This window comes from Ictidomys tridecemlineatus, chromosome 4 (genome assembly GCF_052094955.1).
Source record: "Ictidomys tridecemlineatus isolate mIctTri1 chromosome 4, mIctTri1.hap1, whole genome shotgun sequence".
NCBI lineage: Eukaryota > Metazoa > Chordata > Mammalia > Rodentia > Sciuridae > Ictidomys > Ictidomys tridecemlineatus.
In genome coordinates this window covers 64,394,403-64,412,474 of record NC_135480.1, presented here as the reverse complement: position 1 = coordinate 64,412,474, position 18,072 = coordinate 64,394,403, and the positions used below count along the sequence as shown (strand labels likewise).

At 34.4% G+C, this 18,072-nt stretch overlaps 1 protein-coding gene across 11 annotated transcripts in view; it reads right to left on the bottom strand.

Moving 5' to 3' along the window:
- The window catches only part of Emsy (EMSY transcriptional repressor, BRCA2 interacting), an 89,064-nt gene that overhangs the window by 54,173 nt on the left and 16,819 nt on the right, over positions 1 to 18,072 (bottom strand). For all 11 annotated transcript variants that reach the window (XM_005323219.5, XM_078046696.1, XM_021725108.3 and 8 more), the window contains 3 exons: positions 16,557 to 16,816; positions 7,990 to 8,266; positions 790 to 1,044 (listed from right to left, as the gene is read on the bottom strand). In XM_005323219.5, the coding sequence (XP_005323276.1) occupies positions 790 to 1,044; positions 7,990 to 8,266; positions 16,557 to 16,816 (792 nt within the window). The remainder of the gene's footprint in view (positions 1 to 789; positions 1,045 to 7,989; positions 8,267 to 16,556; positions 16,817 to 18,072) is intronic.

The following is an 18,072-nucleotide window of genomic DNA, read 5'->3' as shown; positions in this document are numbered from 1 at the left end:
AGGAATGAAGGAAGGCAGGCAGACAGGCAAAAAGTTTTCTCTATTTATAGATGACATAATTAAAAAATTATTCTAGGCTGGACACACATGCCTATATCTCAGCAATTTAGGAGGCTGAGGCAGTTCAAGCCCAACCTTAGTAACTTAGTGAGACCCTGTGTCATAATAAAAAATAAAAAAAGGGCTGAGTATGTAGCTGAGTGATAAAGCACTTCTGAGATCCATTCCCAGTAACAAAAAGGAAAAAATGTAAAGGTAAATTATTCTATGTATGTAGAAAATCTCAAGGAATTTACATAAATATTCCTAGATATAATAAGTGAGTTCAGCAAGGTTTAAGGACATACATTTTTTTTTTGAGAGAGAGAGAGAGAGAGAGGGGAGAGAGAGAGAGAGAGAGAGAGACAGAGAGAGAATTTTTGATATTTATTTCTTAGTTCTCAGCGGACACAACATCTTTGTTGGTATGTGGTGCTGAGGGTCAAACCCGGGCCGCACACATGCCAGGCGAGCGCGCTACCGCTTGAGCCACATTCCCAGCCCCAAGGACATACATTTAATACCATTTTTATACACCAATGAAAACCTCAAAAACTGATACTAAAAATCACAATGCCATTTATAATAATTCCAAGAAAATTAAATACCTGGGTATAAATCTAACAAAACATGTACAGCAATTGTCAAAGACAACCTAAATACATAGACACACCATGTTACGGACTGGAGGACTCAGAGAACGGGTGATTAGAAAAGAGGTAACATATCTTGTAAACATTTTCCAATTACCTGACTCCTGTTTGATTTGGATGGTAGGTTTAATACCAGGTGGCAAAGGGGACTGCTGAGGCTGTTGCTGATGAGATACTGGAGAAGGCTGGGCCACCTGTTGCTGTGTCTGTTGTTGCACTTGATGTAACTGCTGCTTAGGAGACTGTTGATGCTGTTTAGGAAACTGTGCGAGAATCTGGGTTGGAGCACTCACTAAGCTTTTGGGGGAAGGAAGTCTTGTTGATGCCATTTTGATTGCTGATGTAGATACACCTATAGAAAGGTAAAGAGAATTTGACAGGAAAGCATAATTAAAATTACTTTAGATTACTACAGTAGATAATAAAGTCCAAGAAATTTAACAAAAACTATGGTTTACTGAGCACCCTGTAAGATATAATGTATGGGGCTTTATATATTTGATGCCTTGTCCTCAAACTGCAAGGTAGGCAGTACTGCTCTCAGAGGAAAACAACTGATTTTCCCTTGGTGAAGGGTAGAAAGAAAGAGTAGCAGACAGAAAATTTGCAGAAAGATCTCTCTATAGGAAGTGAACTAATTATTTAATCCTATATGCAATACATATTTATAATATTACTTTTCAAGTTGTCATCACCCAATTTAAACATGGCATCAGATAAAATAACTCACACTTAACCATTTGTCTTTTCAATTATTTAGCATGGCAACGTAGCTTTTCTATATCTCATCACTAATCATCTATAAATTCATTTCTTAAGAACTCTTGGTCATTAAATAATCTTGTGAAAAGTTATAAGTGTGCATATGCAATATATCCACAGTTAAAATTCTGGTGGTTCTTTTCAGTAATATATTCGTATTAGCAAGCACACTCAGGTAAAGAGTACTAGTAACTTCCACTAAATATATATGAGTTTGAAAAGTTCTTCCCTCTCTCAGAATTTTCAGCTGTAATATTATTGTAATTTATTAACTCTTCAACTAGACATTGTCAATGAGTTAATATTCCTAGCAGGAACAACTAGAATATAACTCACCATATTAATTTTTTAAGTTTTGCTGAAAAGATAAAAAGAAACTAAGTATAAGGCTGGGGTTGCAGCTCATTGGTGGAGTGCTTACCTCACATGTGTGAGGCACTGGGTTTGGTACTCAGCATCACATAAAAATAAATAAATAAAATGAAATGAAGGTATTGTGTCCATCTACAACTAAAAAAAAAATTAAAAATTAAAAAAAAAAACTAAGTATAAACAGCCTAATTCTCAAGTACTAGGGATGTTATTTAACAGCTTCCTCTACCACATTTCTACCATGGCAAATACATGCATTACAAAATAACAACAACAACAGATTCTCTTTTAATGCAGGGGATAGGTGGGCAATCTTTTGGGTGGAGGGATTGAATCCAGAGCATCCAGCAAGGCAAGTACCCTACCCTTGAACTACATCCCCAGTCCTAATACCACATTCTTATGTAAATGTCTCTCAAGAATAGCAAAGATGGAGATGGATAAACCTTAAGAAGTCAGTCTCTATAGGCTCAATGTCCTCATGTGTTGTAATTTTCCTTTCCTTAAAATTCTGCAAGAGTTACTGTGTGGATTATGTAAAACCAAAGATGAGGAACAGTTTTCATTACTTAGACACTTCCCCATCTCCTTCACTCCCACCCATTTCTTGAAATCAGCTTGTTGGAGCAGAAAAGGAATGCAAGTAGGAGATTCTAGAGGCAGGTTCTCATTTAACTCAAAGAGAGGACATTGGGAATTGTCCCTCATTACAGTACCAGGTTCACATTCTTCATTATGGTCTATCAGGGGCAGTACTCATTATGTTAGGAGTCATTTTTGTGACATATGTATTCTATATTGCTTAATCATGTTGAATTAGACTATCTCTGGAGCCCCTTTTGGTGCCAACATTTTATGAGTTTATTATCCAATGAGTATAAAATGTTATACAAGTGAAAGATTATTTTTAAACTATTTAACCTCTATATTACCTCTATGTTATAATATTATTGTATTATATCCATATACTTTTTTTAAAAAAAAATGGGACAATTTCCTTTATAATAAGAAAAATGAATATAACTTACCTGAAAGCTTTAGAGTTCTTCAGTATTGTCAAACAATATAATGAGTAAACCTCTGTGAGGTAAAAAGATTTTCACTCCATATGCTTTTTTTTTTAGTTGTAGTAGTATATATTTTATACATGTATGATGCTGAGGATCGAATCCAGTTCCTCACACGAGCTAGGCAAGCGTTCTACCACTGAGCTACAACCCCAGCCCTCCATACACTTTTGTATAGGAAAAGTATCAGATGTAAAAGCATTCAGGGTGATTTAAGAATCAAAGAATTCTATTTAATTCATGCCTTCAACACATAAACACATAACAGCCTGTGACCTGAATGATGTACTTAGACTCTGAGTATTTATTCATTCAGTAATAACTCACTGAACACAGACTATATGCTACATCTTGGGGAAACTATTTTGCGAATAGTCCCTACCTTGGGGAGGGTTCAAGTTTAGAGAAGCCTAGCATAAATGAGGAGCCGGGTTTAAGTCCTAGCACTGCAAAAACAAAGCATACAGGAGAAAATAATCATATGTGATCACACAAATCTATCCTTTCAAAGAAAGGGGTTACGTGTGCTTTAACAAGTAAAAGGTCCTCTTCCTTTGCCCTTAGGTTCCCAAGCAAAGGGGTGGCTGGGGAATGGCGTTAGAACTCAACTGATGTGAGGCAGAAGTATGTAGGTTATCAGATCTAATGGAGGGAAGAGAGCTACTGCTTAGGGAAGGAGGCCATAGCCTCAAGGATGAGAAATAGGTTACATATTAGAGGACTGATAAAACAAGTTAATATATGATAGTGGAGGCTAGGTTTTCCACTATTAAAGTAGGGAAAGAGAAAAGTAGAATTTAACATGCAGTGTTTGATTGAAACTGGATGTATCAGTATGAACAGTTTTCAACATATGGGAAATACATGTAAACATAAATATGTGTGTGTATTAATGTGAGTGAACATGTGCATGTAGACACACATGCACACATTTTTATACGCACATATTCTCCATCAGTAAGCATATTTAGCACTCATATCTTAGCTTCTGCTTATCACTTTCCACTAAACAAACTATGGCTCCTTGGGCTGGGGATGTGGCTCAAGCGGTAGCGCGCTCGTCTGGCATGCGTGCGGCCCAGGTTCGATCCTCAGCACCACAGACCAACAAAGATGTTGTGTCCGCCGAGAACTAAAAAATAAATATTAAAAATTCTCTCCCTCTCTCTCCTCTCTCACTCTCTCTTTAAAAAAAAAAAAAAAAAAAAACAACTATGGCTCCTTGGAGAAATAGCTGATCCCAAGGCTGGATTAGCAAAAGTACAGGATGAGCTTGATAATTATCCCCAGATTTTTTTTCACCCTCTTTTATAATTCCTTTAAAAATCAAACAAGTGCCTGTTTAAGCCTATTAACAAGGCAAAGTTCATATAATAGAGGTTTGTACATATACAAAAACCATAACACAAAGATGGGAAAAAGGAAATGCATTCATTCTAACATAAAACCCCAAGTGTCTTATTGTTTGAAGGTAGATTGTCATAAATTTAAAATGCATATTGTAAGCTCTAAAGCTGGGTTCTCAATTGAGGACAATTAAGATATTTGGCAATCACGCAGATACTTTTTACTGTTGTGAGTGGGTACACTACTAGCATCTAATAGTTAAGGCCAAGGATAATGCCAAACATCCTACAATGAAAAAGTCAGTCCCCACAACAAAGAATTATCTGGACCAAAATGTCAATAATATGGAGTATAATAATATTGAGAACATATGCTGGAAAACCTTACTTTAGGATACCTATTTTTTTTTAAGTATAACTATTAAGCCAATGGAGGAAATAAAATTGAAATCCTTTTTTAAAAAAAAGAAAACACAATAAACTCTAAAAAGGACTGGAAAGGGAATAAACAACAGATAAGATAAAAACAACTGTCAAGATGATGAACTTAAGCTAAATCATATTGATATTTAAATTAAATGTTAAATGGATAAAAACATTCCAATTAAAAGTTAGAAATGGTAAGACTGGATAGAAAAGCAATACCTAATTATACAATGTTCATAGGAAATATATTTTTAAACAAAGACACGAGTTAAAATGAAAAGGACAATCATAATAAGAAAGTTGGAGTAGCTATATTAATGTCAGAAAAGGTAGATATTGAAACACTAATGTTAATTAACATCAAGAGTTACCAGAGTTAAAGATGGGCATTTCATCTTTATGATTCATGAATTGACCAAAAGGGTCAATTCATCAAGATACAACAATCCTAAATTTGTATACCTAATAAGGGAGTTCAAAATACATGAAACAAAACCCGACAAAATAAAAGGGAGAAATGTACAAAGCTATAAATATAGCTAGAAATTCTTATATTCCTCTCTCAGTAACTGACACAAGTAGACCCCCCCCCAAAAAAAAGAAAAGTCAATACAAGCAGGATTTAGCCGGGCATGCTGGTGCACTCCCAGCAGCTCAAGAGGCTGAGGCAGGAGGATCTTGTTCAAAAGCCTCAGCAACTTAGCACGACCCTAAGCAGCTTAGGGAGACCTGTCTTTAAATAAAATATTAAAAAGAGCTGGGGATGACTCAATGGCACCCGGAGTTCAACTCCGGTACCCCAAAAAACCAACCAAAGAAACAAAAAAAACAAGCAGAATTTAAATAATTTTTATCAATCACTTTTAGGTTTATCAGTTTTATCAATCAGTTTTTTTTTTAGAGAGAGAGAGAGAGAGAGAGAGAGAGAGAGAGAGAGAGAGAGAGAGAGAGAGAGAGAATTTTTTAATATTTATTTTTTAGTTTTCGGTGGACACATCTTTATTTTTTTATTTTTATTTTTATGTGGTGCTGAGGATCGAACCCAATGTCCCCCGCGCACGCCAGGCGAGCGCACTACCACTTGAACCACATTCCCAGCCTGTATCAATTAGTTTTATATTTAGATTTATCAATCTCAGACATGTACAGATTCAAATGAAAAATCAATTGTTCTAAGACCATCTATTAAATAATCTAATGCAGCACACAATCTTGGTTGTCAATCTGGTTTCCTTTCTCCTTTGCCCTCCCTCCTTTTAAACAGAACCCTTTTTTCTTCTTGTAAGGATCTATATTCCTGGATATTGGCATGTACTTTTGGGGGAGAATGGCCCTAAGGCCAGCCCTAGAGGGCAATTCCTAACTGATTTAAGCTAGTCGTGGTAGCCCAATTATTTTTGCCAACATAACATGAAGGGAATCTTGTCCTCAGAGACTTTTGGGAAAGGTTTTCTCTTTCCCAAGATATATCTAAATAAGTAAATTGTATCTTCAGTCTTTGGGGATGTTTTCAAACCTGAATGTAATACTTGTAATGTACTCATCCTGCTCATGATGGCATTACCTGGAAAAAAAAAAGCTGATAAACCAAGAAAAGCCGAAAAGCAAAAAAGTCCTTGATGGTCAATATGCTACTGCCTAACTTAAGTAAAGCCTTCCTCCTCTGGACTTCTGGTTTTGTGAAATAATAAATTTTCTTTTTGTTAAAAATCAGTCATTCAACCAATACAGATTTATGTGAAGTCATGTATTCAATCACTTATCACTGTAACCACTGCAAACACTTACTTGGCAAGTAAAATTGGGTATTAGCAATCCAGGAGCTCTGTAACAATCAATTTATTTAAACATTTGAATGTCCAAAAGAATATCAGTGAACACCACTAAAATAAACATATTAGTCCATGTTTGGAAGAACTATAGTTCAGGCTACATTTTGGTAATTCAGAATGAATGTGTGCTACAGTTTAGATATGGTTTGAGTGTCTCCCCACAGGGCTCACATTTTGAAATTTAATACAAAAAATAATATACTAAAAGGGAGAAATAATCCAACTATGGTATTTAGAGGCAGAACATTTAGGAGGTGGCTCTGAAAAGGAGGGAAAGAAGCTAGGCAAGTGGTACACACCTGCAATCCCAGCAATTCAGGAGGCTGAGGCACAAAGATCTCAAGTTTGAGACCAGCTTCAGTGACTTAGCAACAAATGTTTAAGCAATTTAGAGACCCTCTCTCAAAATAAAAAATAAAAAGGGCTGGGATGTGGTAAAGCACACTGGGATCAATCCCTAGGACCAAAAAAATAAAAAAAATTAGAAAAAAAACATGAAAAAAGACCTGAAGAGAGACACATTTGGGCTCCCTGTCTTTTGCCATGTAATGCGCTACACTATCCTGGAACTCTGCCAGAAAGAAGGCCATCACCAGATGAGGGTCCTTGACCCTTAGGGTTTCTTCAAAACCATGAGCCAAATAAACCTCTTTTGTTTATAAAGTTATACACTTTCAGATAGTTCATTGGAATAATAAAAAGGAATATGAAATATTTGAGTTGTAACATGAGCCCCAGAGAAAAAATGTAGCCACCCCCTAAACAAACACTAAAAAGTAAAGCCAAGTAAATGAAAAGATGATATATAAATGTAAGAATATAACCTATGTTTTGTCTTTTAGGATGTTAAAGACTATTAAACAATATGCTGGTTAAACAGTATCAATCATTTTCATCCTAGGCATTTTCCCTCTACCATTTTTTTTTTTAGTTTTGTTTTGCTTTTTTTTTGTAAATAAAATGAATAAGGAATTAACATTGGCCAAATCCTAGAGAAATATTCCAAGATAACATGGTGTAGTTCAGATAAAATATGACACACAGCAAATTCTACCAAAAAATTCCAAACCTGCTGGGCAGTTAAGCCCCTAAGCAACTCAGCAAGACCCTGTCTCTAAATAAAAAATTAAAAAAGGACTGGGAATGTAGCTTAGTGGTAAAGCGTCCGTGGTTCAATCCCCAGTATAAAAAGAAAAAAAAAAGAAAATGGCAAAATACAATATATACATGTTTACTTCTTTGTTTAAAAATGGAGCGATAAATAAAAAACCAATTAAAAGAAAAAAAAAATTAACCAAAAAAAAAAGGACAAGACAGAATGTAGGAGTCAGATACAAGACAACTGAGTAACCTACCAATTTAACATTCTCAAACTGAGCGAAGTGGAAGAGTAAGTAATCACTTATCTAAGAGTATAGATCTTCACCCATACTCAGTTTTCTTCAAATTTCCATACACCAACAGAGACAGAATTAAATGGTAAATCACTCACCTTGTGCTACTGTTGACATGACTACAGACGGTGTGGAGGATACCACAGCTGTTACTGCAACTGTATTAGGAATAGGTGATGGCGTAGAACTGCTGCTGCCACTGCTGCTACTACTGACCAGAGAGGACTGTGAAGCAGTTATAACAACCGGTGGCTTCTGAGTTGTGGAAGCAATGACTGATGTTGGTACAAGCTTAGTGACTGCTGCGTAATTATGGGATTTGGAGAGAATGTTGGGCACGAAGGTTGAACTTGGTGATGTGGTCACTATAATTACCTAAAGAAGGAAAAATGAGTTATTTCCACATATATCTACTATACTATAAATGCATTTAGACTCATATATCACTTAGAAATAGATTATAAACTACACAAAAATTCAACAGAGAGGAATATACAACTAAAAATATATGAAAACTCTACTAGCAATCATCAAAATTATTTAAAAGTAACAATTTTTGCTAAATATTTTAAAGGTAATATACAGTAAGATGGAGTGAACATTTCAACCTACTACTTAGGGAGTATAAATTGGCACAATCTTTCTAAAATGTAATTTGGACATTCATTTATAAATATATATTGAGCATCTACTATGTGCCAGGCATGGTTCTAGATGCAGGGGATAGAAAAAGAACAAAGCAAAGTTCACACTTTCATGGAATTTACATTCTAGTATGGCGAGAGAAAATATAAAATAAATAATGTCATGAAGTTATAACTGAAGGAACAATAAAGCGAGGTAAAGAAATAAAGCATGATAGGAGTACTGCATGGTATTTTACAAAGTATTCAATGAAAACCTATCTTTAAGATGACATTTGAGCAGAAAGCAGGAGGTAGGTGTATGAACCGTATTTCTATCTAGAGGCGTGTCTGATGGTACAGGGAGTAGCAAACACAAAGTCCTTAGGGCAGAAATGAGCTTGGTACAATCTAAAGAATATGATTGAAATTTATATGGCAGAGAGCAGTAGGAGACAACTACAAAGAGGTAATGATGGATTAGGTCATGTAAGACCATGATGACTCTTTATACCTTCAACAGTATGAGATGAAAGTGGTACTTTCTTTCTGTGGTTTTTCTCCCGGAAGCCTATAACCCTAATCTAATAATGAGAAAAACATCACACAAATCTTAATAGTGAGGCATCCTATAAAATATCTGAATGGTACTCTTCAAAATTATTAAAGTCATCTAAAACAAGGAGTGTCTGAAAAACTCCAGTAAAAGAAGGAGTTTAAGGAGACAGGACAATTAAATACAAAGTAGCAATCCTGGAAGGAATCCTGGAACAGAAAAGGACAATAAGTAAAAACCAAATAAATCTAAATAAACTATGGACTTCAGTTAATACTAAAGCATTAATATTATTCATTACAATAATGTTTCATATAATGAAAAATATTAATAGGGGAAATAGTATAAGGTGTATGAGAACTCTTTGTTCCATCTTCTTAACTTTTCTATAAATCTAAAACTGTTCTAACAAATAAGATTTTGTTGTTCTTTTTTAAGTGTCACTGTATCTAATAGGTAGAAAGTACAGGAGGGTAGTGAAGGTAGAAACAGAGACAAATTAGGAACTTTTGTAATAAATGAAGCAGAAATGATGGTGACCAAAGTGTTTGCAGTGGAAGTCATAAAAAGTGAACAGATTCTGAATATGTTTTAAAGGAAAAACCAACAGAATTTGTTCATAGGTTGGTAGGGAAAAATGAAAAAAGAAAGGCAGGAAAAAGACATCAAGGTTTACAGCCTATACGGCTAGAAAATTGTAGACTGCTTTGAGAAAATGCATTTCAAACTAAGAGAACAGTATTGAATAAAAAACCTAAGGTCAGAATTAGCAATGTATTTATAAACAGAAAAAAAAGGAAGTGTAGTAAAAGCATATAGGGCAAGGAGAGATTAGAGTAAGTAGAGGCCAGATCAAATTTGAAACCTAAAGAATTTAGATTTTATACTAAGAATAATGAGAAATTAAGGGAGCATTTTACATAAAGAAACAACAAAATGGGTTTCATATTTAAGATTACTCTAGATGCTATGTAGTGAGAGGTAAGAAGAGAAGCAGTGAGAAGCTACTGGAGTAGACTAGGCAAGTTTTTAGTAGTACGAATAAAAAAAATTATCAAATTCAGATTATTCTGAGAAGTAGAGAAAATAAAACTGGTTGATGAATGGAAATGGCAAGATGAGGAAAAAAATAGAAAAGAGAATACCTCCTAGAGCTAACATATATTGGCTTTTTAAAATAAGCCAACAATCCTATGATACAGATACTATTATTATCCCCATTGTATAATTGAAAACCCTTAAACTATTCATAAATCTGTAGTATCACAGTTTTACTCTGAGGTGAAAAAAATGCTCCTTTAGCAATATCCAAAAGAGAACAGAGTATCTTCTTCCAAAACAGAACAGAGTATCTTCCTCTTCTTTCACTGACATTATCTTTACCTATCCAGCACAGAAAAAAAAAAGTTTTGAAAAATCCCAAGAATTTAAGGGAGAAATTATTTTTCATTTTTACACTGGTCGTAAAGAAAGCCTGAAGTTAAATCAATCAAAATGTACTAAATAAGTCTGTACTCAGTATCTGCATCTCAAAGAAGCTTCAACTATAATAATGTTATTTATTTTCAGCTTTATAAAGAATTGCAAGATATAAGTACTTGTCCATTACAAGTAATTATTTGAGGAGTCAAGAAAGACAGGTCTTGAATAATAAGCACCTTTATCAGCAAATATCTACATAGTATTTAAAAAAACAAAACAACCACCAAGAAACCATCATACAAACTGAGAAGACGACCAATACGATAACAGGACTATAAACATAAGAGTCAAATGAACCTGTGCTTAGATCCTGCCTCAGCCACTTAGAAATGGCAGGCCCCTAGACGATAAAATCTCTGGTCTCCATTTTTCATCTATAAAATGGGGATAATAATGCCCACCTTGCAAAAATCATTACAAGGGTTAGAAAAAATAATCATGCAAAGCATTTACTAGGCACATAGCAGGTGGTCAATATTTGGCAGTTAACAAACAGTACTTATTAGTAGATTATTCCTACATAATAAATGTTAAAGGGTTATCAGTAAAGGCATGTATCAAATCAATCTGGAAATGTATTTAAATGTGCTTCATTTTTGTTTCATTAAAAACATTTTCTTTATCTTCACTCCAAATTCTACTGCCCCTTAAAATTCAAAAAACTCATAGCTACTACTACAACCAAACTTATTAGAGTAGCAACAGCCATTAGGTTTCACTTTTGTCAATTCTAAACCAGTAGTAGTATCTTCCTGGAGACACAATGTTTATAATGACTGTGGTACAGAAGAGCATTTAACCACAGTGTGGCAGGAAAGTATGCCTCAGTTAATTAGCAATTTCTGTCATGGGCAAGGCAAAAGGAAGAGATCACTTTGTTATATATTGCAATTTCAGAACAAGAGTATCCATGTAGACTTATAACATTAAGACAACAAAAATTTCAGCAAAATAAATCTGGAGTCTTTAAGAGCACATTTTAGGTTATAGATACAAATGATAAAGCATATTTTGAGATCACTGTGCAAGATGATTTCTGATCTGTAAAGAGGCTACCCAAAATTAGAGATCCACCATGGGGAAATCTGCTTGCACTTTAAAGTTACTTGTTACAATAGGGAAGTAAAGGGATTTTGAAACCAAGTGAACCAAACAGTTTATTCAGGCCATAATTCAAATTACTGACCTTCTAGCACTCACAAAAACTCCTTAAGAGTGCTGGGACTTGCACCCTAAGGACAAAATGAAAAATATCAATCAAGCACATGAAAGCATAAAGCTATATTCTGCTGCTTTGTTTATATCAGTGCTGTACCAATGTTATATTTAAAATTAAGGCACCACATTAATTAAAGGTGGAGATTTGTCTACTCTGAAAACGAACAACTTATCTGAATTTGAATAAAGTCCACAAATTGATAAATAATTATACTTAATTTAAAAGTCACTTTACCTAAAATAATGCCTAAATTGACTTATACAAGATTTGGGAGAAATTCAAGGCAAATGCAGTAACGACAACAGCCTTGGATAGATTCCAAGTGAATCCAATTACCCAGCAAAAGGACAACAAAAGAATAAAACAGCCACAGAATATTTAGTAGTCCAACCCATACTCCACTTGACCAAGAAATAATAAAACTGATGGCACTGAGTACACATGAAGTAGAAGAGTTTTACCTCTGGAACTTAGTAGATGCTCAATAATTACTTGTAGAATAAATGAGTCTTTTTTTTTTTATCTCCCTTTAATGTTTAGCTTTAAATACAGTAAACAAATCTAAGATTTTGAATCTGAAATTTCATGGTATGGCTCGTAAGTGACTTTGGAGATAAATGTGCCGTCTTAAAAGTACCACAAGCCTGATAAACTTAACTACCCACTCTTAACTGAAAATTCGAAAGAATAAAATAAAGACATACTAAAATCAATGAATCAAAAGAAACTTAGTTTACAGACATCACTTACACATGAACCCCAGCTATTATAAGCATTTTTACATGAGTCTACCAAGAAAGAAAGACTGTAAAGTTAATAATGTTAGGTGACATAAAGTACAATGTTAAGTTATTTTCCAAGAATCATCCCTTTTAATTCTCCTAATAACTCAAGAAGTACTATTATTGTCTTTATTTTACAAAGAAGCTGAGGCTCTAGGGAAGTAGCAGAGCTAGTATTGGAACCAGATCTATTTATTCGTTTTAATTAATTCACTCATTCAACAAATATTAATTAGCAACTAGTACATACCAAGCATTATTCTAAACACTAGAGAATACAGTGATGAATAGGACAAAGTCTCCATCCTCAGTAGCATATATTATATAGAAGAAATAGAAAATAAGCAAGTTTAAACTATAATGCGTCATTTTATTCATAAGTATAATGAATAAAAATAAAACACAGTAAGGGAGCAGAAGGATATGAATCAGAGATAGGTGCTCTTTTAGCTATCGGTTAGTATGTTATTTCTCAGATACAACATTTTTAAAAATAGAAGATAGGAAGAGAGAATTACTACTGATATAATAAGATCCAGTAATGAAGGCAGTAAAAACATTACAGTAAATAGCCTTAGCAATTCAAAATATAGCAGGCTGATGCCACCTAATCTAGGACCAGCTCAGAAAACAAGAACTACAATACTATATAACAAGTAACATTCAGAAGGATTATCTTAAGCGTCATCAAATAAAATATAAAAATTATGCTCAGTATGACATTTAAGGATTCATCAAAATAGTCAGTTTTAACACATCAAGGCGTAAGCTTCGGAAAACTGATAAACTTACTTAATTTGGAATAACTCCTTGCCAACAGTGTAGATAAACAAAACACTACTTTCTATAAAACACCTAGACAGAGACAGAAAGGAAGCTAACCTTCTTTTAGTACATACCTTATATTTCACTTTACCCAATCTCATTTAATCCTCACAAAAACCTCTTAAGATGGGCATTACTCTCATCTCAAAGATAAAGAAAAAGATTTAGAAAGACTGATTTATCTGAATTCACGCTGGAAAACTGGATTTCCAACCCAAGACTCCTGAAACAAAATTTCTTGCTTGATTTTAATACTATATTATAACCACTTATCCTCAGACTGAAAATAAAACCAGCTCCATTTATCACTTCCAGTCATTAAGAATAATTTATATATTATGTAATGATATTGTTTCAGAAAACTCAAGAGATTCTAATAAAGTTATCATGAAATTAAAGATTCGAAAGTGGAAATACCATGCACTGAACAGAATTTATGTCTACTCCTTCCCCATAATCCCTCTAAAACAGTAGGGTTTGTATTTATTTATTTGTTTGTTTGTTTATTAAGGGGGAAAAAGCATATAAACCTTGTAGAGTTAAAACAAAAAACAGCCAGACGTAGAGGCACACTCCAGTAATCCCAGCTAAGTGGGAGGCTGAGGCAGGGGGATCATTTCTGCCCAAGAGTTCAAGGACAGCCTGAGCAACATGGTAAGATGTTATCTTAAAAGAAAAGAAAAAAGAGAGAGGGAGACACAGCTACAAAGTTTTGGAAACTGGAAAACAGACAAGTAATGGATCAAGCATACCCAAGAAAATGGGAACCTATGGCAGCAAACAAAAGAGCAAGAAACAAACAAACAAACAAAAAAACCCTGAATATCCCAGAAAGACTGAGGAATTAAGAACACCAGACACTTCTGAAGTGAGAGTAAAAGTGGGACTAAAGAGAGGAAAATTAGTTAAAAATCTCAAGGAAGACTAGGACTTCACTGTCTCAAGAGAAGGACTAAATCTGAAGGAATCTGATAACACTAGATATAGCTGAGGTGGGCTGGTGTTATACTGAAAATAGATTAAGTCAAGTCAATATAATGAGTTTATCCAGACCTCTTCTTCTAGTTAATCTCAAATACTGGCAGTTAGAGTTATACTGCTCAAGGCAGGAGACTGGAAGAGTCTTCTCTGAGGAATCTGACCAATCAAAAAAAAGCCCTAAAAAAATAGTGACAAGTGCTGGAGATAAAAAGATAGTGTTTCTTAACAAAACAGCCGCTAGGAAAATTCACAAAAAAGTTACCAGTCGGGGCTGGGATTGTGGCTCGGCGGCAGAGTGCTTGCCTCACATGTATGTGGCACTGGGTTCAATCCTCAGCACCACATAAAAATAAATAAATAAAATAAAGGTATTGTGTCCACCTACAACTAAAAAAAATATTTAAAAAGTTACCAGTCAACATGCCCCACTCATATAGACAGATTTCTGTCTTCTTTATTTCCCACTTTCATATATAAATAGACAGCCAGACACTTAAGGAAATTCTGAAATGAAAAAGATCAAAACAAATAGATAAAAAGGAACTTGCAAGTAAGATAAAGAACGTGAAAAAAATTATCATGAATATCATCAAGTAAAATAATACAATGATTCTAAGCTTTCATAGAATCTTTAGCAACATGCTATTTCAATTAAAAAAAGGAACTTTCAGAGAAGAAGAATTACTAGAAATTAAAAGTATGATAAGCAAAAATGAAAAATTCCATACAAATAGTAAAGAAGGTTAAAAGATCAGAACACACTAATAATACTTACAGAACATTTACTATGCACTAGGCTGTACTCAAGTAGCTTTACATAAATTATCTCATTTATTTATATCCCAAAATCCTAAAAAAATATATTGTTTTCTCTATTTTATAGATAAGAATTTTTATTATACAGTTTAGTTTTCCCACAGTTATATATCTAGTAAGTGGCAAGAGCTGGGATTCGAATCCACAAAGTCTGCTTCCAGAATTCAAATTTTTAACAACTATGCAAAAATGGGGAGTGGGGGAAGCAAATGGAAAATGGGAATGACAAGAAATAAGAAAACTTCAGGATCAATTCAGGTAGTTCAACATCCTAAATAATAGATGATGCAAAAAGAAGAAATGGGGGGGAAAAAAAAAAGAAGTAACTCAAGAAATTTCTGAGTCCTGAAGAACATAAATGTTTAAAATGAAAAGGCTCACTGAGGATACAAGCTAATGGATAAAATGAAGATCCAAATCAAAGAACATTACCTTGAAATTTCAGAACTCTGAAAGTTATTGAGAGTTTTCAAAGACAACAGGATTTGAAATTAGAATGGCTCTGGGTTTCCCAAAAGCAATAGTGGAAGCCAGAAGCCAATGGAACAATATCTTAAAAGCCTACAAGAAAAATGATTTCCAGCCTACAACACTTTACCTAACTAAACCATTAGGAAAGTGAAAGGGTAGGAAAAAAAATTTTGCACTCTACCATGCAAAGTCTCAAGAAATTGACTTGTCATCTACCCATATACCAGAAAACTACTAGAAAATATGCTCTAGAAAAATGAATGCATAAACTAAAAGAGGGGACAATCAGAATGATGATAAAGGGAGATTCCAGAAATACAGGTGCACAACAAGCCTAGAAAGCCATGAGTCCACATTAGTGTGGGAAGACTGGGGGTTCTAATAACATGAAATTGACAGAATACTGAGGTCTTAAACATACCTAGGGAAGAGCTTAGGAACACATTCATGATAGCATTCAAAGAATAAAAAAGAAAATAACAATTATTCACTTAATTATACTCCTCCATTTTTCTAAGAAACACCTATTCTGACAGCTTCATTATCTGACAGAGAAAAAAAACGAGTTCCTAAAGGTAAGCTTACTGTTAAGTTCAAAAAACTTTTTTATTTCAAATTTTTTCCAAAAGACATTACAATTATCAAATAGAGCACAAGTCTAGAAGTATACCTGCTAGCTATGTCACCTTAGGCAAATCATTCCACATCTAAGTCTCATATACAAAAAGTGAAATAATAATACCTATCTCAAGTTTTACATGCAGAATTAAACAAGTAAGACATGTGAACATTCCCAGCATAATGCCAAGCACACAGTAAGCACTCAGTGCAAGTCTGTTAAATCAAAATCATACTTTCCCAAAGCGATGGAAAGAAAAACTGGTAGACAGAGACTCCCTCCACTACATACCTTCTGTGTTGTTGTGTTTGTCGTTTGTGTTGATGGTTTGGTGAAGGTTATTTTCACAGGAGACATGTGGGGTGGTAAGGAGTTGGCAATACTCTGCATGATGTTGCTCATCTTGGGACTGCCACTCACAGGCACAGTGATGGTCTTTGAGACTGGAACAACAGCCTTTGGAACTTCCTTTAGGACAACGGGAGAGGAGCTAGAGGAGTTTGTTCGCCTTCGTTTTCTGGGTTTTTCATCTTCATCTGAACAGCTAACACCTGAAAGGCAATGATAATATTGTTATATTTACATCAAACTAATACTGTATTTTATACTTATCTTTAAAACCTGTTTGTGATCAAGTCATCCCTGACCTTTCCTTTTGCCTTTTGTCCAAACAACCAAGGAGCCCTGAAATTTCTCCCTCTTTTTTTCTAGCCACTTCTCCATGTCAAGCCTTCTTACCTCCTGCCTGTATTTTAGCAATCACCTCCTAAAAGATGTTGGTATTTCCAATCTTTTAACCTCTATTCTACCTTCCATCCTTTTACCGGTTACTAAATTTCACATCTAATCATGACAAATTCACTGCCTAAAAATTCTTTAGTAGTTTTAGCTCCCTGTAAGATGTGGCACAAAATCACTACCATATCATTAAAGGCCCCATATCTTTCCAAAAACATAATGCCTTGTGCATCTGATTCTGGACACCTCTATAATCCTGGCATACTGAACTACTCATCATTCCCCAGAGATACTCAATTTCTGGGTCTCTATGTAGGATTGTTCTTTGGGGAAAAACAATTAAAGACCATTAAAGACCTCTTCATCATCCTGCAAACTATTTCCTTAGTGAAGCTTTCCCTTACTCCTCTAAGCAAAGCTAATCTACATCTCCTCAGAACTTACAAAGCACTTTGTAAATTCTCTTCTGTACCATTTATCACATGGCAATGTGACTACTTATGGGCATATCTCCCATTATTAAAAAGCTCCCAGAAGGAAATAACTAAATCTTACTGGTTGGTTTCCCCAGTATAGTGCCTTACACATACAAAGTTAGGTAAATCAACAATTGATCATATCCTAAACTGATGTCATTTAGTCTGATTTCTGAGTATAAAGCAATATACTTCTTATTTTAAATTGCATGCTTTGTGAAATGGTTTCTTCATGTTGGAATTCACTTCCAGTGTTTAAAAACAAATGGTCAAAAATTGGGTTTGTAGAGTTATTTTAAAAGACCACCTTGGCTAAATCCACAGAAATCAATTATAAACTTATTAATAGTCCAAGGCTCTCAGTTTATTCTTTATGCCTAAAAACCTCAACTGTATTTGTAGACTTCTTAAAAATCAAATTAGAAATATACATAGCAACCTACACAGGAGGTGTAGGGAAGACATACAAAAAATTTTACATTATAACTCATGGGTTGGTAATAAAATGTAACTCTTTATGCCTTTAATGTTTAGACACTAAACAGGGCTGACAATGATCTAGAATTAGCTCTATCTAAAATAGCAAACTCACT